Raw genomic sequence first — 21,681 nt, 5'->3', positions numbered from 1 at the left:
CCATGTAGATTTTAGAGGGAAAGCCAAAGTAGCAGAGTAACTTGTAATGGTTTTCCTTCCACGTAAAATTATCGCGGTGCTGTGTCGGCGTCTGGGACCGCATACCAGCCTGCCCGCTGTAAGAGAGATAATTTTTTCCTTGCCTTCGCTCGAACCATTCCGTCTCATGTAAGAGCCATCGGTTTTGGGCTCTTTATTTCTGGTCATCCTGGCCTTTGCTTCAACAACAAACAACAACACAAAATTGTCAGCTTATTTATGGGCCTTTATCTTTTACGACTTTCTTTTCCTATGCTCTCCAGCGTTGATGCGTCGAAACAAGTCATATCTACCCACTCCAAGCTAAAGGTCCGACTAGAGATCTCGCCACACAATGTAATAACGATACATCAGTCGGGCGCACATACTTACACCGTCCGAGAACAGGTTTGATTCTCTGTACGACATCCTAAACGATAAGAACGACGTCTTCCTTCAGAACGTCTTCTATCGAAGGTAGAGAAGCCAGAAACATTCGCTTTTTTAGAATTTTACAAAGTTTCACTCTTATTTAGCGAAAGTTCAAGCACTACTCAGAACATGCCCTACCAGCCGATGGATCAGTCCGGAGCATTAGCTAGCCACACTCACGGAGCCCATTCTCGCACGAAGCTTTTAAACAATTAATAGCAATCATAACGCAGCGGCCGAAACAAGCGAGCAAACATGTTTATGAACAGGAAATAGTCGTTTCGCCGGAGAAACAAAACCATGACTATAAACTTTTATAACCCACATCCCAGCCAGCTTCCCGAGTTCGCAATTGGTTGTTTTTTCCACTTGACCCGAACCATATAACCTAGCGGTCCTCTAGTGAGGAATTCACGATGGAGAGAACGGCGGAGGGAAGCATTTTTTTTTTATTTTGCTCTCGTTTTTGTTTGAAGTGTGTCCTAGAACCGTGGCTGTGCGTTTAGTTGCGCGTGAAGATCGAAGAGGCCTATACCGGGGGGCTCGTATGCCATTACGATCCCCGACTTTGGTCATTCAGCTGCGCCCGATTGCTTCTGCGTGTACTAAAAGGAAAATTGATTCTGAAGAACGGATGCCCCGACCTCGGCACGCCCCAGAACACCATCGACATCGTCTCAGATTGCTAAAGCTCGTCGGTCGCATCCGTGAAGAGACTGCTCGGTACGGTTCAAGCAGTAGAAGTGCTTGCCCGAGAATACGAAAAGTGCAGAAACAGGCCCTGAAGAAGCTTCGCTCAGAAGCCAAATCTGTATATACAAAAGAATTAATGATTCATGAAATTATCGTTATGAATTTTTATTTTTATTACGCATTGTTCGGCGTCGGCGCTTACCAAGTTTCGATTTCGTTTCGGAAACCTGACCAGCGCTCTTGGGCGCTCTCGTGTCTTTCCATTCCACGCATTCTAGCATGTTGCCCTGCTTCTAGGCGGTGGCTTTGCACAGGGCTCTGACTCCCGAGCGTTTCGATTGCAAACACTTTGAATTGGTGAAAGGTTCGTACGCATCCAGCTCTGTGAGATTAAACTGTTCTCCATGTGTATTTTGCTGAAGGCCGGCTAATCGCTCCCAAAGATCCCTCCCCATCAATTTCCTGCTGTTTTGTGCGCTTTCTCGGTGTTACAAGCATATGATACCGCTGGCAGGTCCGTGTTATGATGGACAAGGAATGGGCATTAGAATTTATTATTTTTAATTGGGTCGTAAAATGTTCGCTCCCTATATAATTTGCGGCTTTGCGCAGAGTCAGTCGGAGAGCATCATAACCCGTTTCGTTGCCACGTTGACCACGCTGAAGAGGACGTCAGGACGCAGACAAACAGAAATCTAAGACAAACAGATTATTTCACGTTCGGCTGATTAAGGAATGGGGTTTGCTTTCCCGTGAAAGCCGCAGCTAGTTGGTATGTGACGTAGAATTTTACGTGCCTCGAGTCATTAGACACTAATTCTGCCTCGCAATGACTAAAATACGTATTCATTTTCAAAATTGCTCTCGCCTGTCTGTTTAAAGTGCTTTATTTTCACTTCCAAACATCGGTCTTGTTTCACTAACAATGTTAAATTTGCAACACACGAAAGCTTCATTTCACACAGCACCGGTAGACTCGGTACTCGTTAGGTTTTGATGGCAGGTCATAAAACCGTAAACGAGCAGGCGTTAGTGTCGATTTGCTGGATAAAGAAGAACCAAATTAGCGAAATAATTAGCCTCTTACTTTGATTGCACACTCTGTCCGTCCGTCACTCGTGGACGTGAATGGGCTTGGCTACGGAAAGGAGTTACGTTTTGGCTTCACCGATTGACACAGTTTTAAAGTGTGTACGTAGCTTCAACGGAACTGGATTCGTCGATGAGCTCGAAGTGATAGTTTAACATTATCTAGCTTTAAGCATTCTGCCAAATGTCTGCCATATTAACATTCTTCTAAAGCACGTCCCAGAGAATAGAACATTGTGTGGCCTTTGAAAGGCGATACTTGAGCTTACGCGTGAGAAACAGTTCATATTTTGCTCCCAAGATGTACTTAATTAGAATCAAGATAAGTCTTATTTATGGATAACGCATATATAACCACGCTCCAGTGTATAGATTTACACTAAATGTCACTATTATTTAAGATGAGCTATTTATGGCCAAGGCTCGTGAATCCGTTTCTTTACACCACTTCCAGCGTCGAAGAATTCCAACCCAGCTTTTCCCCATTCCTGCGGCAGACTCGAAACCCGACTTCCGATTGTCTGTTTCGGATTCATATTTTAAGAGGCAATTAATTTTTATGCAATCCACTTTTGGTTGGTATCTATTCCGGGGCTCTGATATCGTTTCCTTCAAGAAACGAAACCAGTGTAGCTTTGGTCGGCGGTGCTTCCAGCATAAAACATTCCTTTGGGATAGAGAACGATTACAGGAGGCATTATGGCCAACGGTGGTCACATTTTCTCTTCCCCTGCTCTGCTCGATATGCTAATTTACGACGGATCCATCCCAAAACTTCTGCACAGTCTTGCTCCCCGAGTCGGAACACTCGGACTCCCACCGGTCGGTCCAACTGGCCCAACGGCTCGCCAGCTCGCTATGGCCGAAAATTTAAGAAATTTAAATTAATAAAAACAAAAGCATCTTTCGCTGGCGCGGACTGGCTTCCCGGTAGTTCCAGGTGTTGGTGGACTCATGTTACGACGTTGTAGCGACTACCGACCGCTTGCTGCGTACCAAACGAGCTGACAGCGTTGAAATCGGACACCTTGAGCAGTGGCCGGCCAAACGAGAATCTCTTTCGATCTCTGCTGGCATCCACTTGAAGTCCGCTCGTTCGCCTTTGTCGCTGACGATCGACGACGAACCTGCCCCCCGTGTCTAGCGAAAGTCATCGGCCTATCGAAAGATCAACACCGTCACTCACCGTCACAATGGGCTATGATAATTTTCCTCCCCATCCGCGGGATGATGGGCAGCCATTTGTCACCGGCGCACAATCGGGGCTTCATTTTTCATCAGCATCAATGGCCACCGACCAGCAACTTTCATCGACAAATCGAACGGACGATGACCATTTCCGTGCGTTTTCTCTCTCTCTCTCTCTCCCTCTCTTTTCTGCTCTTGTGATCTCTATTTGTCCCTCTACTGACCCGAAAAGGCACAAGATTGACGTGATTTTGTCAAATGACAGCTTGGTCGAGATAATACGATCGGGCGATAGATCTAATTCTGCCGATAACACTCACCGTGCGTGCGGCATCCATTAATCTTCCCAGCTTCGCGATCGCGACAACAACCGGTGACTCCACGCGTGTAACTATTATGCCTGTTGATGGCCATTCTTCGCCAGAGACAATGCCATCACGGCCACGGGCTGAAGAAGGCGGCATTACCTCACCTAGCCGGCCCACGTACTTTCCAAAACAAAGTGTTCTTCGCACGAGACGAGTGAAAAACGTTTCGGTTTCGCTACGAAAAGGTGAGATCGTAATTTTCTCCACGATTAGATTGCATCAAGATTGTAATGGCTTTCGGAATAACGCCAAACTGTTCATGAACAAACACACAGCTTCAATCTTCTCAGCTCGACACTATCTGATGAGCCTTCATTCTTTTTGGAAGTTGACCAAAAGAAGCGAGTGAGTGGGTTCGAATGCTATCATTGCTTTCCAGTGATATCTCTTTCAGCATCGGTCATAAATGTGATAGAATTGGTACTGTAAGAAGTGTAGGTTTTCTACAACGCGACAAGCATTAATCCCATCTCTCCACTGGCATTATTAGCAACTTGAACAGCATCCGTTTTGGAGCTCTAATTTTTGAATGCCAGCTTTGAGGTGCGTTCCGTTTGTGGTAACTGTTCCAGAAGTTCAGCATACGAACGTTCTTGCAGCATTTATCTTCAACTTAATATTCTTTAAATCTTCCAGCGTCATAAATGTCATGTAACATGAAGAACGAAACCTTATGACTGCCGATTGTGGAATGTGGAGCACACCAAACGAGCTACCAAAAAAGAAGAAGTGTTTTAATATACGATTTGAACGGCACCATATCGGTCGCTTAACGCAAAGCATTTCCAGTCTTGTCATCCACAACCATGAGCAACATGTGTGCCCAGTTTTGGAAATAAAATACGTCACGACCCAAGCAAAGCCCATAGACCCACAGTTGCCCATCGAAATGAACTGGTTTTGTCGTTGTTGTTGTTGTTGTTGTTGTTGTACGTTGAGCTCCACCATAGGAGGCCCCCATTGCGATGGGGGAGAAAATAGTAAAAAAAAATCTGTCCCAAGATACGACACCGCAGGACTGTGGAAAATAAGGGAAGTAATCTGGTTCCGAAAAGGAATCCATTCAAAGCGAGAAGATACGGCACCGAAATATGCAGAGCAGCTCGGTGATCGTTTGCTTTTAAACAAATTAGTATCGTCCCGGATCGACGGGGCATATCGCGGGGCGAACTGCTCGATAACGCCCTGTCACCGTCACTGTCTCTGTCGCCCTTATTCTTGCTTGCGCTTGATTCGCTCGTTACGAACAGAAACGGGAAGGATCTCGACGCTTGAGAGCGGCCAAAGGGGGACCAAACCATATGTTTCTCATTGCATACATTTGACCGGTTTAGTGAAATCTTCTCGGCCCAAGGTTGCCCTAAAGTCCCTAATCGAAATCACCGAGCAGCAACGACAGCTCCAAACAACCGAGTCCCCGGCCTGTACATGGCACATCAAATAGCATTCTGACGAGATATTTTACCCAAACACACGCACACACACACACACATACACAGAGAGTGAACCTGCCCGGCCCTGCCTGGACTGAATCCCCGGGAGGAATCCTTCGCTCCGTCGGTACGTACGTTCGACAGAGGCTTCGTTTGAATATTTCACGAATGCAAAATTCACCTAAATCTTCGAATGCCGACCTGCCGGCATCAAACAAATTCCTGCGTGCTTGAATACCTTGCGTCAACCTGTGATAACTGCTTAACCTTTTCCGCTCGAAACAATCCGATGCCACGACCCGGAAACAAAATGGAACTCGTCACCCTCCGCTCCTTCCCGTCTTCCGTTCTTCCCTACCGGTGTCGTACTTTTCACACCCAAGGGATCTAAACGGTTTCCTCACGAATTCTTCCCGGTGGGTGGGTTGGTGCGCTGGGCGCACAAAGCGGCCTGCGAACGTTGCGCGTGCTTTATCTACCAAGGGAGACCCGTGCACCGTACGTACAGACACACAAACTGGCACAAAGTCATGACGCATAAATATTGCAATAACTCTCGAGCAGATGTAATTAGAATTTATGATGCCCCGGGAGCATCAGGACCTTTCCTCAATATCCGCATGTGGCAACACCGGCGTTCGCTGCAAGGAGGTGGCCCGTTACGAGCGGCCTCGCTGTCGATTCATCGATTCGTTTCCGAAGGCCCTATGCATGCAGGCAAGCGGACTTCTTCATCGCTTCCGATTCTGGACCGCTTCCCGAGGGAACAGCACAACAGGCTAACCTCGTTCATGCGGTTCCTCCCGATCCGCTATCGTATCATTACCGCCTGCTTATTATCCTACTCGGTCGCTGCGGCGCTTCGTAGCCCCGCGTATGGCTGCCCCCCCCCCCCCCCCTCCGCAGCTTACAATCGATCGGGCCTCTACAACAACAACACCAACCACGAGGCACCAAAGCACCGCTCGGGCCGAGCAGGGCTGGGGGCAATATATCGCGCCCATTTATTGTTATGCCGCGCGTGAGTGGCCACGACGGTACGCTGGCGTTGCATTCGCGCTGTCCTGCGAGCGACAGTGCAAACGAGGAGAAAACAAATCACCATCCACACTTTTGCTGGCGGGCTCGCCAACCATCTCTCCGGACCCGAAACTTCCCAAAACGAAGGGCGTCCGTAGGATGATGGAGCAGCAAATCCACCCCACGACAACAACAACGAGGGAAGAAAAAAAATACATCTCCCCAAGAAAATCATGGGTTCTGGCGTTACTTCGCGGCTTTTCGAGACAATTAAAGATTAGTTCGAAAGCCGCGAAAAGAAACACGGAGTACGGGTTGCTTTTTCACGTATTTTCGTCGTTCCCTTTTAGCGGGCCGTTCTCCCATTTTTCTTGCCACATTTGCTCGTTCTCACCTTTAAGAGATGATAAAGTACCTGGCCGACCCAGCGGCCACATGCTTCGTGCTACAGTGTGTGGCATCCTGGTAAGTGCGGCCAGGGAAATTGGATATTCACGATTTAACGATTACCGGCAATAACTTCTATGCGAATGGCAAGTTCAGTTCTGATGGTTGGACCGCTTCTCAAACCTTAAACTACACCCATGCACTGTAGCTTCCGCGATGGCTTAACGGCGATTTGTGGTAAAGTGCTGAACCATTCGACAACAACAGCTACAGCAACAGCCACAACACCCCGAAGCGCGGAGCTCGTTGGCTAAATGAAGGAATCGTGCTTTGCAAGCAAAACTACTTCTGCCAAGATTGACGACAGCAAGGTTCAGGCCCGAGGGTCCCCGTGATGTTAAGCGGGTCCACCATTCACTGGCGCGCCCGAATCGATACTGCTGCTCCGCACTCGGTCCCCATCGGCTGGCCAGGACCAATCGACCCATCGACGAATTGGCCAGATAGGTGTCCATTATGTTGCGACCCAACAACTGCACGAACCCGCACTCGACCACCGCCGCGCGTGGAAACATGAGCCAAGGGAAAACACTTGTAGTAATCGATGTAAAGAAGAGAGCGTGTGGCGTTAGATTTCATTCCGACCAGCAAACCACTTCGGGCGCGCGTTAATGAGAATGTGCGGAGCGCGGCGGACCCACGGACGCTGGCGACGAAATGCAGCGCACCGAGGGCGAGAATGTCAGCCACCGAAAGCTATCACTTGACGCAGAGGGCGAGGCACTGGCCGCTTGTTTATGTTATCGGTTTACACAGCATTATGCTTAAGCTTGTGGGCGGTAGAATTTCACAGCGCAGACAGAGAGTGTGGAACAGAGAAAATGGCGCAAGTGCTTATGTTGCGATTTATTTCATCTTAACGTCCGCAGTAAAACGCTTTCGCTGTGCTCACCCGTATCAGCGACGATATGAAGGGAACAATTTTTAAAACACTAGTTAATTTAGCGCGGTTGCTTGCCTTTGCTACGGACGGATCCCAAGGGGTCATGCAAGAGCTTCTTGACGAATAGACAATTTTATTTAACCCAAACATTCACATTTCTACAAAGTTAGTGAGGCTTCCACTTCGGTAGGATTCATTCACCCTTAACTGTCATTTCAAACATTCATCTTGTCTCGGGCCTTCAATGTTCTAACTGGATGCAACTACTGTACGCAACTTAGCGACCATTGTAAACGATATACAAAAACTCATCGCTCCAAGTCAAAGAAGAAAGCGAGTTTATGATGTCGGCAGTAATAACGCTAGGCACGCTCCCCACACCAGCGAATGTTTTGAAACAAATAGATCAGAATTTGAAAAGCAATTCTTCTCCCCCACGAGCTCGTGGGCCAAGTGCGTCATAAATAGCTCGGAAGAATGCATCGTTTGTCAGATCTCCCCCATCTCTGCGTTCTCTAGCCAACCAAAAAAAAACTGGCCCCTCTTTGAATCACCACTTCACCAGTTGTGTCTCTTAAGCTGTGTGCCATCAAAGGCCATTCCGGGATGTCATAACACGGTGCCCCAAAACAAAAGGATAAACTCTCCCAGCGTGAGTCCCTCGGTCTCGCTGTCAGCTCAGCTCCTTCATCAAATTGGTGAAAAATTATGCTAATAAGTTGATCATTTGTAAATTTGAATGACTGAACAGAAAAGCCATCAAACCGGGGAAGAATGGTGAACGGTGTTGCTCGCTTTTTATGCCACGTACCGCGCGCGCTCATTGAAGGCACTCCAGAACTGCCAAGGAGGAGAGGCGCCAGCAGAGGAAGCCAATTGTGCGGTTCGGGTTTTTGTGCCCGTCACGACACCCAGCTCTAGAAGCGAAAGGTGTCTATGTGTGTGTGTGTTTGTATGTGGCAGAGTGAGAGAGAGAGAGAGAGAGAGAGAGAGAGATGGGGAGGAATTCTTTCGCGCGAAAATTCTCCCACGATTGCGATGGAAATCCTCGTTTGAAGATGGTAGGTCTCCGATAGGGAAAAACGGTCGCGCTTTACACACCCCATCGCTAAGGACGAAACTGAAGCAAAGATGGATTCTTTTGAGTCATCATCCTCTTCGTCGGAGTCGTTTTGTTGGTGCTGGTTTGATAATTAAACCACTTCAAGCGCTCGAACGGCTGGAGCGTGCCGCTACCTCCGCCTCGTTTGCGTCCGGTATGGGTTTTATTGTTCTTGGGCGAACCCTCGGCGAGTTTTGCCAATCCTTGGTGACGCGACAAATGCCAGACAGTCAGGAACTGCGATGTTACCCACCAGCACATAAACTCACCGCTTGAGCTAATCGTTAACAGCTTCTCAGCTTGTTATACGCCGACCGTCGCCCCAAAATGGGGCCGCCACTGGACGGTCGCAGCGTCGTTCGCAGCGTGCAATCATCCCTCTCGACCGGAATGCCTTATTTGTTTCACAACATCCAAACAACCTGCTTTCCTGCCTAGGGCCCGTTAGAATCCCGCCCGCCCCGGGACGCGAGGGAAACAAAATCCAATCGCAACACCCACTTCCTGTCTCCGGCCACCCCACCCCCACGGTGCTGGGGGTAGGGAGATCCATCTCGTCGCTATCGCCACCATCTCCAGGGCTTATCGTGCGGTGTACGTACACGCCAGATCACGTAAGTCTCTATCATCTTGCCAGCTTCACTTTCCTTCCGTGGCCCGCAGTGTGTGTTTGTGTGTATTCCATCCCCTCGATATCGATATCGGGGTGCAACGACGACCTCTCTCCACGTCGGCTACCATCGCTTCGATCAATCTTCAAAGCCGCGCTAAGGGTGAAAGTGTGTACAATGCAAAGGTGTCCCAAGGGTGTCGGAGCGAAAGAACTCGGAATCGATTTTTATTGCCCTGTTTTGCTTTTCTCGTCTCTGTTTTCCACTGTGGATTGGATTTTGCTTTGCTTTTGCCATTGTACGGACACCATCGGTCGGTTTGGTCTCGGTTTGGCTTCGTCGGTGTGTGTATGTGTTTGTTACCCATTTGGGGCTTCCAAAGCACTGGCAGTAGTCACGAGTCTCGTTGTGGCCAGTGTGAGCTTGGATACAGCAGGGAAGCGAAGAGTATCCCGCTGATTTGTTTTATTTTTTCGCCCCCATCTCGCACCATCTTGTCGCACCTCGCCATCGGGCCCTGCAGCTTCACGTCACACGCTTCCTCGTTGGCAACTAAACCGAGCCGTGGGAGACCGCTGGACGGTCGGTGCTGAAGCCGGCGAGCGCGCGCGCGTCCGTGAGAGCGACCGAGTGGGCGCTCATAATTTGGCCAGATTATGGACCCATCTAATGGTCCGCGCGAGAAGAGCCAAACAAAAGCAACAACACGAAACGCAACAAAAACCCGATACACCGCACTGCGGAAGTGGTTCCAAAATCGCATCTTCCAAAACAAAAGAAAACAGAAACGTATTGGGCAGGGGAGGACCACGATTCTCCCCGTCGAAGAGGGCAGACACAGACAGGCAGGGTCTATTTTTCGAAAATTGCTTCACAGGTTGTTACCAGCCATTGAGCTTATTGAGCGCTTTGATCGTTGTAAGCCAACCAACATGATCGCCAAGATCTGCCGATTTGTGTTCGGAGATGTCGGAAATGTTCAGCACGGTCAAACGGTTCACGTTCCACAGTTTGGCAATCGTTGCAGCACTGTTGTGATCAGCATCGTATGTAAATGAAGTTCGTGAGAAGAGTGCCAAAGAGTAAAGGGTGAACTCGTTTGAAGCGGGCCGCCATTTTCGCTTCACTGAGCTAGAACTGTGATTTCAATTCTACACCGCGCATCTGCTGTGGAAAGCTCAGCTCGAAAAGCGCATTTTTCCAGCACCTAGCAGATATTTACATTCGATTTAACATTACCATTACCGGGGCTGCCCGATTTCATTTGGCATAGATAACATAATAAACCTCACACCAAAGCGTTCGTTCTGCGCTATTTCCATACACTATTGAAGTACACTTTCCGATAGACACGCGGAAGTGTCTTGCTGGGCGTAAAACTTTTTCCAAAATCTTTTCCTCAACCCCACCTACCTTCCCCCTTTGCCACCCTTTTGTCGATGTTATTAAATGTTCTATCGATTACCATAAGAAAGAAAAACATGTCGAAGAAGCAACACGGCTCCACGGAACGTCCAGGCCTATCGTTTACGATAAGGCAAAGATGAGGCCCCCAACCAGGTCAACGTCAAATCAGATCAGACAACAAAACGGCAGCAAATGAGCCAAACCGAGCCCCGAATGCCACGCCGCGAGCCAACGGGGTGAGGCCGAAGCCAGAATAACAACAACAAAATCTCCGATCAGAACTCATAAATCATCCGATCCAAATAAGCTTCATCAGTCACTCTTCTTCACAGTCATGCGCTTCCTCTTCTTCTTCTTCGTCTTCGAGGGCAAGCCAAAGAAAAAGTACACGCGCGCACACAGCCACGCACTGCTCTTTCGAGCAGATAATCCACCGGAGAACTTCCGTGGCAGCAACATCAGAAGCACCACCGGTGGCTTTGTTGGAGTCGTTCTCAAGATAGTGACTAATTGCGCGTATCCACCGGACGGTGGGGTGGCCCGCTACTTTTAATCCTGTTCATTTCGGGCCTCTGTCCCCGCGCGCCGCTCGCACGGGGTCTTGTCAATCAAGACACGGGAAAAAGCAAATCCGCCTCGGCCGGTGGGACAATTAAAATGAAGGTGTTTTCATTCATGCTGATTGCGATCGCTCGCTGACGTTAGATGACGCAGCGTCCGGATGGATTCGGTCGCCTCCACGTGGCCCGCCAAGACATTGTAGACGGGAGTCCAAGCTCCGTTGGAGGGTGGAAGCTGGGCGCGGAAAACTGCGCAATCATGCGCCAGTGTCCGGGCGCTGGTCGCGATTGAACTCCGAAATCATTCAACCGACCATGACATCGCGAACAATTGGGCTCGATGCGTGTAGGAGTGGCTCCAGTTGATTGATTCCGCGGATTAGGCCGCGGCACACTGCAACCCAATCACACACACACACACACAGGCTGAGAGACGCATTGTGGACACGCTCGAAAGCGTCGCAATGAAGTCGGCCCCTCAAAACTTCACCACGACGAGAAATTCATCCCGGGCGAAAGTTCACCAAGCTCAGCCAGAACGAACAAAAAACATTTTCCCTCGAGTATTTTTTTTTAGATCTGAGATGATGATACGTTTTTCACCCTTGATTGGGCCTCTTTCTTGGGCGTTTACTTCAGCGCGATAGTGCGTACTATGCGTGTGTTTTCGTGTGCCAATGGTGCCACTGTCTGTTTTCAAAAATGGCCCACGAGGTGTAAATGTCTGGACTTTCTATCAGCGCTGCGTAATGGAAAAGAAAGTGGAGCTTATCACCTGTTTAAAATTTATATTTTCTCCCTCAAGTCTCTGTTGGTAGATTGCTCTTCCTTAAAATCTAAACGAGATATTTCATTTGTTAAATTTAAGATTTGTACTTACCGCGACAGTTGTTTTACGTTACCTTCGTTTCACGTTTCCAGCAACAACTCAACAGTTTCTTTCGATAGCTCGTCCACAGCAATGAAGACACATTTTTCATTGATTTCAATTTTCATAAATAAATTATAGTTTTGTTTTTATTTCCTTACTTTTGTTGTGAAACTATGCGTTGTTTAAGTTTACTTTTAATAATTCTCTCGCTCTGTCTCTTCTCGGAGTTTTTCCCTTGCTTGTGTCCTATGTCCAATGGTAATGATGGCGGTGCATTCGATCTCCTTCTTACTTCCAGCTGTAAATGGCATGCACTTTTGCTTCGGAGTGATGGTGTTTGTATGCTTTGGGTAAATAAAATATCCGTCTTCGCGTGTGTATGTCGCTGGTTTTCGGAATGTTTTAGCTTTCTATTTCACTTTCTGTATAGTTTCTGTGTTGTCTCGGTTTAGGAGAAAAAGAAAACGTTGTGGTTTGGTAATTCTAGGCCCAGTGCAGCCTCATCACACCAGTGCTTTCTAGAAGAATCGAAGTGTAATTACAATGCGTTTTTTACTTGTTGTTGGTTCTAGTGAATAAAGGATTGACGCCTTTAGGTACATTCCTGTGCCATTGGGAGATAATGGACTGCGTTTGCATTCGTGTGGCTGTGTGTTCGCTTTCCTATGTACATCCGATCGGGTTCGTCTATTTAAGCTGGTTGTGTGTTGGAGATAACTTGTTTCAGCGAGTATTAATGATAATTTTGTCTATCAATTTCTGAATATTCCTACCACTCCGAGCTGACTTAGTAAATGTTATTTGTGTGTGTGTGTGTGTGTTTGTTTAGTACTTGCAACTGTTTGCGTCTGCATTACGTCTCCAAAAAAGTTTCCGTCAGATGCAAATGTTTCTTCTCTTACCTTATGCTGCCTAAAGAAGAAGGAAGGATGCGTCTGATGCGTCCTCGAAAATATGTACATTGCTTGTTAAATATTCAATTTCTGCCCCTCAAAGCCTGGTTCGTTCGATCGTTGGTTTTCCTTTGCTTATTTTCCTCGCCCTTCTAGTATGCTACACTCTTAATCGTCTGGCTTCTTCGTATGTACAAACGCTTTGTCTCTTTGCTGTTGCAACGGACCACTGTTCAACGCACACTTGCCACCCATTCATTCATTCCGCGTGTGAGGTATCGAAAGAAAAGAAAAACATAAACACAACAAACGGCATCGTATGCGCTGATGCGGTGATTCATTCACTCGTTCACTCATTCACACACACGCACACGAAAGTCCACCAAAATCTCGGAAACCTGGAAAATCTCGCTTTGTCTCTGTTTTCACGGCGTTCCCCCTGCCAAACTCCCCAATAAACACGGGCATAATCAATTTGTTGCCCAAGGAAAAAGCAAATTAAATACAAGGATTAACATTCCATTTAGCTCGATCGATTGAAGTCGGTCGGAACGGATAGGATGATCGTGAGCGTCTGTAGAACCCCCAAAACCGCTTACTCAGCTTCTCCCACTGCTTCGTCCGATGCTCAAAACACGTGCAATGTAGAACATTGTCTTGCAGTGAAGTAATTAATCTGAATGTGCGTCGCGTTTCCTGCGTGTCACGCAGCACCGAAGCGGAGAATAATTTTACATTAAATTTTCCGTTTCATGGGGGGTATTTTGAAATCCTTGTGCCTGGTGCTTCTTCTTGTCCTTCTCTGCCTTCTTCTTCGTCTTCTCGACCGCTAAACTCTTTACGAAGCCTTCCATTTCGATGCTGGTGAAGCGTGAAAAATTAGATTAGAACTCGTCTATCTAGGGACCCTAGAATGCCCTCTGCTGCTGCTGACCCTGCTGCTGTGCCCGTTTGCTGGCTGCCCCGGTTCTAGGCCACGATTCTCAACCCCTGCGCAGCCTCATCTACAAGAAACGATTGATTTTCTAAGCGATTAGAACCCAGCTCATGCCTGCTTTGACTAGAATACTTCTGCCTTGTCCTGCTATGCCTCTTCCTTTTATGACAATATTCCTGGTCCGTTCATCCGTCCTGTCACCTCCTGTCGCTTTTGGGAAAACCGCCATATTTCACTGGGTTTTATTTCTCTCAACAACCCCACTCGCTCGTTTCATTGCATTTATGCGTTCCTTCGTTAGGTTTCCCTTTGCGCTTGGTTTCCGATCTCCTCGAAGGCACTGCGTGGACTCAACAAGCGCACACAACGACGTTCGAAATTGCAGGAGTTGCGTGTGAGCGTCTCGCAGGCATCCTTTCTTTTGGTTTCTTTTCCCCATCTCCCTCAAACGTGTGGCCCAATCTCCTCTCCATCTCGTTCTCGCGTCCGCTGCGGGTTGCTACAGAAACGTGTTTCCCGCGTTGGGAATTTTGGTTTTTTAATCCCTGGTTCATTACTTTAAGGAGTATCATCTACAGTGGAATATTATCTGCGGGAGGGCCTATAATCGCTAATTAGTAACTATGTTTCGTGCGTGCGTTATCCCAGCCCGGAAGATTCCAGAGGCTTGGGAACAAGAGAGGGAACGAAGAAGAAATGATTCGTTCGAAAGTAAAATCTAACAACCTAAAGAGACAAGTCGGTTGATTTGTCCTTCTAACAACGTCGCCGCGAACACTGGCAGTCTTTTCGCCCGTTCTCTCTCTCTCTCTCTCTCTCTTGCTTTCTCTTCTTCTTCCATCTCACAGACATTCTCACTCACACTCGATCAACACGCGCTCGTTTGACCGAAATCGCGATCCATCCGGCTGGGATCGTCCTTACATCTAACGATAAAAATAATTAACTAACCTGCTGCTCTTAAGTAATCGTTATGCCCACATAGCCTGTGGCAGTCTTCTATCATTAAAATTGTTGCCACCTCTGCTGTCCGTCCCGGAGAGTGTGCCCGGAACGCTCTTGTCGCCAGGACCTTTTCCGCCGCCGACGCTGTCCGGCCCGGTCGCAGGCTTACTCCGACTGCTTCCGTTATGGTGATGGTGCGGATGGTGGTTGTAGGAAAAGTTGGTAGTGGACAACAGATTCGGCGGACAGCCGTTCGGTGACCGGTTCTGCCCCTGGAAGTCGTGGTGTGCGGAGGAGATCGAGTGACTGCCCGAGTCGCTGCCCGATCCTCGCGAGGATGTAGAGAACTTCGAGCTCGTGGAGGTGCACTCGAAGGTTTCGCCGGCAATGCGCTCGCAGCTTGCCGTTGTGTTGTACGTTTCGTGCGTCGTGTCCAGCAGACAGTTGGACGGCACTGCGTACTCGTGCTGGCGGCCTTCGGTGGCCTTCCGTCCGAAGTCTGCATTCATCCGCCGCTCGTGGTGGGTCTGGTGCTGGGTGGTGTTGTATTTACAATTGCTAACCGTATCGTAATTATCACAGTTTCTGGGACAGTTAGGACCGATCGTGGCGTAACTGTGGTGCTGGGGCCCATCCAGGCGCGTGCTGGCCACTGCCGGGCCCAGCGTCGATGGACGACCCGGCGTGTTGTAGTCGTTGCCGGCGGTGGCGTAGATGTTGATCGCGGACCGTTTGTTGAGACAGTTGCTCTTCTTCACGTGCGGCAGCGCAATGCGCAGCTTCTGCCAGAACTTCTTGTCGTCCCACTCGATACATGTGTTGGTGCGCAGGTACAGCCGCATGTCGGCGTCGAGATCGCGCTGCGGGAGATCACCGTACAGGATGATGATGAGCTTCCGGCGACGCTTCAGCACCTCGTGGATGGCACCCTTGAACTCGAACCGCGTCCATTCGTTGTACAGGAAGCTCTTGGACAGCACGAGGATCGCTCGTTTCGAGCTTTCCACCGCTTCGACGATCGTGTCCGCGAGATAAGCGTTGGCGTTCAGATCCCGATAGTGCAAACACAGCCGGAAACCGATGTCGTTCTCGAGCGTGGAGGTCAAAATTTGACTCACAAAGTGTTCGTCTTGAAGCGAGTACGTGATGTACGCGTCATACAGCCGATCCTTATCGTACTCGTTCACAAACGTTCCCGACTTGTAGCACAGGCCCGAATGGACCCACACTTTCAGCTCCTTGCGATAGCAGAAGATACCGAAGATCAACCCGAAAAAACCAACGAACGCACACGTGGCCACCAGCAGGAGCGGCAACATATCTTCTATCTCCTGCCGATGCACAATCGAAGACATTCCCTCGCGGAACGTGCATTTGGTGCCATTGTCACGCAGAATGCTGGTCGCGTTGTTGTAACTGCACGAGATTTCATTCGCATCCACTATCTTATCCGCGTTCGACTGCAAGTAGTTACGCAGCTTGTTCACGAAGCCACAATCACACGTCCACAGATTGTTGGCCAGTGCGATCTCTACCAGATACGGATTGGCCGACAGTTGCCACACTTCGAAGCTGGTGATACGATTGCCATCTAGCCGAAGCACTTCCAGCTTACGCAACTCGGCAAACGTGTGATCCTCGATGTAGGCAATACGGTTCCCTTGCAGGTAAAGCTCACGAAGGCTTTCCAGTGCGGAAAACTCGTGCCCGTACAGCTTGCGGATGGCGTTATTCTCCAAATGCAGAATCGTTAGACGGCGCAACCCGATGAAGGTCGTGTTGTAAATGGCTTCGATGTTGGAATGATTAGCATACAGAACACGCAGATTTTTCCGCCCGATGAAACTATGGCCGGACAATTCGACCAAATTGTTGCCATCGATGTACACCTCGGTCGTATCCATCGGGATGTTATTCGGAATGTCCGTATAACCGGCAGCCGAGCACTCGACAATGTTCGTTGACCAGCTGTTATCGTGATAGCAGGCGCAGTTGTTCGGGCACGTCATCTCGCAGTCGCACGCGTCAAACTCACAGCAATGGCACAGGGCAAAGCAATGGGTGTTGTAGCTGCACAGGAAATGCTTCGGTTCTGCTTCGATCAGTGGAATGTACGAGCGCTCCCTATTGTACATCAGCTTACAGTACACGGTTTCGATGTCGTTGATCGTAGGGTATTGGCGTGACGTCACGTGATTGATTTTCTGCAACCAGTCAATGTTACAATCACACACGAACGGGTTCCCACCGATGTAAAACTCCGGAATCTGTTTATCTTCCGGCACGGGCTGCAATCGAAGGGCCTTTATGTCTAGGCTGGTCAGCTGATTTGCGTACAGATCGACTCGGGTAAGGTTCGTCTTGTGCGTGAAACAGTGCGGCTCCACGTGAACGATCAGATTGTCGTTCAGGAACAGGAACTCGATGCTGTTCGGAATGGTAGCCGGCGTTACGCGTGTCAGCCGATTGAAGCTTGCATCGAGCGTCTGCAAGTGCAACTGGTTGTCCAAGCCGTATCGATTAGTCAGCTCGGTAAGCTCGTTCCGGTGCAGATCCAACCACTGCAGGTGGGGAGGAATTTGAGAGTAATCAAAGTGCTCCAGTTTGTTGTCGGAAATGTTGAGCCACACCAGATTTGGCATGCTGGTGAAGAGACCGTCGATATCGGTCAGCAGGTTACCGTCGAGCCTGATCGCTTGCACACTGACCGCCGGTTCGAATGCACCCTTCTCAATGTACGAGATTTTGTTACGTGCCACGTTTAGGATCTGCAGGCTGGGCAGATCTTTGAATGCTTTCCGGGTAATGTTTTCGATGTTGTTGCTTATCAGCCTGAGCCCGTACAGATTGTTCATGCCCCGGAAACCCGGCTCTTCGATAATACTGATGGAATTCTCGCCCAGGTCGACAGTTCTCAGCAGGCGCATGTCTTTCAGGGCGAGCGGGACCTGTGTGAGCTCGTTCCCGTTCAGATTGAGATCTTGCAGTGAGCTGCAGTTACGGAATGCTTCTGGATGTACGCCGGTCAGGGCGTTGTTGTCTAGAGACAGCAGGGACAGCGCGTATAGCCCGTTCAACGAATATGCATCCAAATACTTGAGCTTGTTGTGCGACAGAAGCAGTGTGTGAAGATTATTCATCGGGGAAAAGGTATCCGCTGCTATGATTTCCAACTGATTATGGCGCAAGTTCAAAATCTGCAACGTATACAGGTCGGAAAAGATTTCCGACTCAAGCTTCGTTATCTTGTTGCTGGCCAAGTTGAGTAGCACCAGGCGAATGAGACCCCCAAACGTTTCCCGGTTAACCCACGCCGACGTCAGCTGATTCTGCGACAGATCCAGCGCTTGCAGCTGCTCCAGCTTGGAGAACAAACCCGGCGAAAGTACGCTGATCGAATTGTTCTGCAGGTAAATCTCCTGAATGGACTGGGCAGGATCACGGAACAGATCGGTGGGCAACGCGACCAGCTTGTTCGAACTCAAATCAAGGATCTGCAGCTCCTTCAGCCCGCTCAGCGCCTTATCCCCTACCATCGAGATCTCATTGTCATGAATTTTCAGCATCTTTAGCCGCTTCAGCATGCCGAAACCGGCGGCCGGCAGCAGCACGAAATGGTTTTTCGATACATCCAGATCTTCTAGATCCAGCGCACAGCTCACCGGTGGTGCGACCGATCCGGAACTGTTCGATTTGTGGCCTTCCGAAGCTTCCAGCTCGTCCTTTACACCTTTCTCACGGAACCCTAGATCGTTAACGTCCTGCAGTCGGTTTGAGCTGATGTTGAGCGACCGCAGACCGGTAAGCGAGCAAAACAAGTGATCCGGAAGCGACCAAATGTTGTTCGTGCTCAGATCGAGCACCTCCAGATTGCGCGTATACCCGAACGCGTCCGGCTCGATCTCGAGATTCAGCTCGGGCCATGCGATGTTGTGCGTACGCAGGGTAAAGTTGCGCAAATCGCCCAAGCCAGCCAGTACCGTGCTGGAAAACTTGGCGATCTTGCAGAACTCCAGCGACAGCGCCTTTAGCCGCACCAGGTGCACAAACGAGTTGGGCAGCAGCTTGCTCCGCGCCATGATCGCTTCATTGCAGAGGATGGAGAGGGCGGCCGTATGTTCGGCCGGAATCACACTGAAGTTCGTGTTGTCAAATTCACTGTTCACCGTGCGCAGATTGCACGCCAGGTCGACCTCGTTGCCGGGCAGGATGCGGTACTTGCAGTCGTCGGGCGCATCGTAGCGCAGATTGCTGCCGGATTCGCTCCCGGCCCCCGTCGGATGATAGTACCGGGAAGATTCAGCCGAATCGTACTGCAAACTGTAGTTCACCTGCACCGACACCAGCAGCAGCAGGGCCGGCAACAGTAGCTCACAACGACTCATGCTGTGGCGTTCGTTGCTGCCAGTCGTCACGCAATACAACGCTCGCACAGACTGCCACTTACTTTCCTACACATAAAAACGCAATTTTCCTATCCACCCCGTTGGCGCTTTCCCTTCGTAACTACTGATCCGCGTAAGGACTTTTCCGGACACTCACTGCTGGGCACAACATTCGGGCGCTGAATTTAGCTCACTTAGCTCACTGCAGCCTTTCGCAGGGAATTCGTATCAGGCGATGGGTAAGCTAGCACGAAACAACAACAATTTCTCCCGGCTCTATTAAATCGTGGTAACATAAACGCACTCCGAAACGCTAACCATCGTCAACGAGCACTCGTCGGGGAAAACTTAAAATTCATAACAACGCGCCCTTTCGCATACGTCGAGCACAAAACACACATTCACACAACAAGCACTTCTTGTTCAAAACTCTATTTACATCCTTAAGAGGCCTCGCACGCTTGCACTCACTTGCCTTGCTGTAGAACTTGATAATGCCGTTAAACTTCACTGTGTGCACGTCAATCTGCGTACAATTCGTTTCAATTCACGCCGCACACACTCACTACTTGCAGGGCCTAATGTTTCGCTATTGATTCCTTTATGCCGTGTTTGGGCACGTGTGTTGGAAGCGGCCGCACTCGAACGTCCGCACGCGTTGCTTGCTCAGTTTGTACTAACAAGATGTGTTGTTGGCCATGCTCACGCGGTTATGCTCGCCGTTCTCATCGATATGCTGGCCACGCCGTGTACGCAAGCCGATCGGCACTCGCGTGTGGACGCGTCTGCAGAACCGAACAGTTCCCGAACTTACCCGAACCGAACAAACTCACCACGGATGCTTATGCTTTTGCCTTTATGCTCATCTTTCTGGCAACATATTCACCACCACTTGCTCACAAGTTCACCGTCACCGTACTGTCCTCTCTTTCGTTCCTGTGCGGGTTTTGCGTTCGGGAGTGAACGGATGGCAATAGTTACGCCACCGTTTATGCCGCTTCTAATGATGTCCTATGGGAGTGTTTTGGTCACAGCTATCCCACCACTTCTCTGCAGCAGCAGTTGCCGGACGGATGGGATTTTTTTTCAAGGTCCTTTCGTTCCGTTCCTCACAATAATCCTCATCCAGGGCACGCTCCTTACGCTCTAATTTTAATTACTGCAACGGAAGAGCTCCTGCAAGCAGAGGTGGGATAGACGAGAACAACAGAGGGAAAGGTAAATCCAACGCATGAAGAAAAATGCAAAAGAATATTTTGTTGATGCTGACGAACGGTGGCTGTCCGGGAAGGGCTTAAATATAGTTTCCATTCTAGCGAGACGAAAACTGCCTGCGACTATTATGGACCGTTTTCTCCTTTTTCTCTCCGCACAAATATCTGCGCAATACAGGGCTACACAAAAAAAACTGCCTCATACTCATTACACCAAACGAAAGAGAAACGGTTTTAAATTATCCGGTGCCTGCCGATTGATACTGCTTTCCGTGCCTCGAGGGCACTTGAACGAAAGGTACGGTGCTATTGTGGTTGAAACTGCATCTTAAATCGAGCATGCTTTTGCAGTCAAATGATTTCCGTTCGGGAGTTTCGTTCCGTTTTTTTTTCCAGTGTCGCTTCTTTTCTCTTTGCTATTTCGCAAAAGGGTTCTTGTGCTGCGATCGCGTTGTGCCGTAGTGAAAAACAGGCAAAACGGAGCAAATAAAAGGATCAAATTCCAGCTCAGAATGCAAATTTGGATCTGCACCGCGAGGATAGTGACACTAGCCGCATAAGGAGACCACATTCGATGGTGTTCCCAGTCCGCAATCATTTGTAAAGTGAACGTTACACACGTGAGCATCTCGAATTAATCCACCTGCATCCGCATCGACCACTGGAACATCCCGGATCAACAGCCTGGCGAGGTGTTGCTGTGGGGCACGGCTTATCCCGTCCATTGGCTCTCTCTCACACACACACACATACCGACCTAGCCAGCCAGACTGGTCGGACTTTGCGTGTTCGATGTATTCACCGACCGATGCAGCACCGCGTAGGGCAGTCGCGAAGCGAGTGTAATTTAAAATTCTTAATCAGCTCACCGATTGTCCCGGCATATCGGTGGACAATTCATCACCCAAGTGCACCCGATCTGGTGCCGTAATCCGCAATACTGTACCGTTTGCAGTGCTCGCGTGAATCCGGATCAGATCGAAACGAAATGTGCGTGTGTGTGTGTGTTCGACCATTTTCCACCGATAAAGTGCACTTAAATCAAAATCTCATTAAAATTACATTAATTGTCCAATCGCATTCGCAAACTGACCAGCTGCACAGCGGGCAAAGTATTCTGTCCTCGGTCCTCCCAAAAACTCCGCTGCTGCTGCCAGTGAAATCATGCGATGCGGAAAACATAAC

The 21,681-nt window shown here is 49.2% G+C and overlaps 1 protein-coding gene across 2 annotated transcripts in view; it reads right to left on the bottom strand.

Moving 5' to 3' along the window:
* Window positions 1-12,234: 12,234 nt before the first annotated feature.
* Window positions 12,235-21,681, bottom strand: part of LOC118503336 (toll-like receptor 6) — a 45,789-nt gene continuing 36,342 nt past the window's right edge. For both annotated transcript variants that reach the window (XM_036036501.1, XM_036036500.1), the window contains exon 2: window positions 12,235-20,458. In XM_036036501.1, coding sequence (XP_035892394.1) covers window positions 14,924-19,282 — 4,359 coding nt within the window. In that variant the 5' untranslated portion in view covers window positions 19,283-20,458 and the 3' untranslated portion in view covers window positions 12,235-14,923. The remainder of the gene's footprint in view (window positions 20,459-21,681) is intronic.

Source organism: Anopheles stephensi, chromosome 2 (genome assembly GCF_013141755.1).
Source record: "Anopheles stephensi strain Indian chromosome 2, UCI_ANSTEP_V1.0, whole genome shotgun sequence".
NCBI lineage: Eukaryota > Metazoa > Arthropoda > Insecta > Diptera > Culicidae > Anopheles > Anopheles stephensi.
This window is presented reverse-complemented; position numbering and strand designations above follow the sequence as displayed.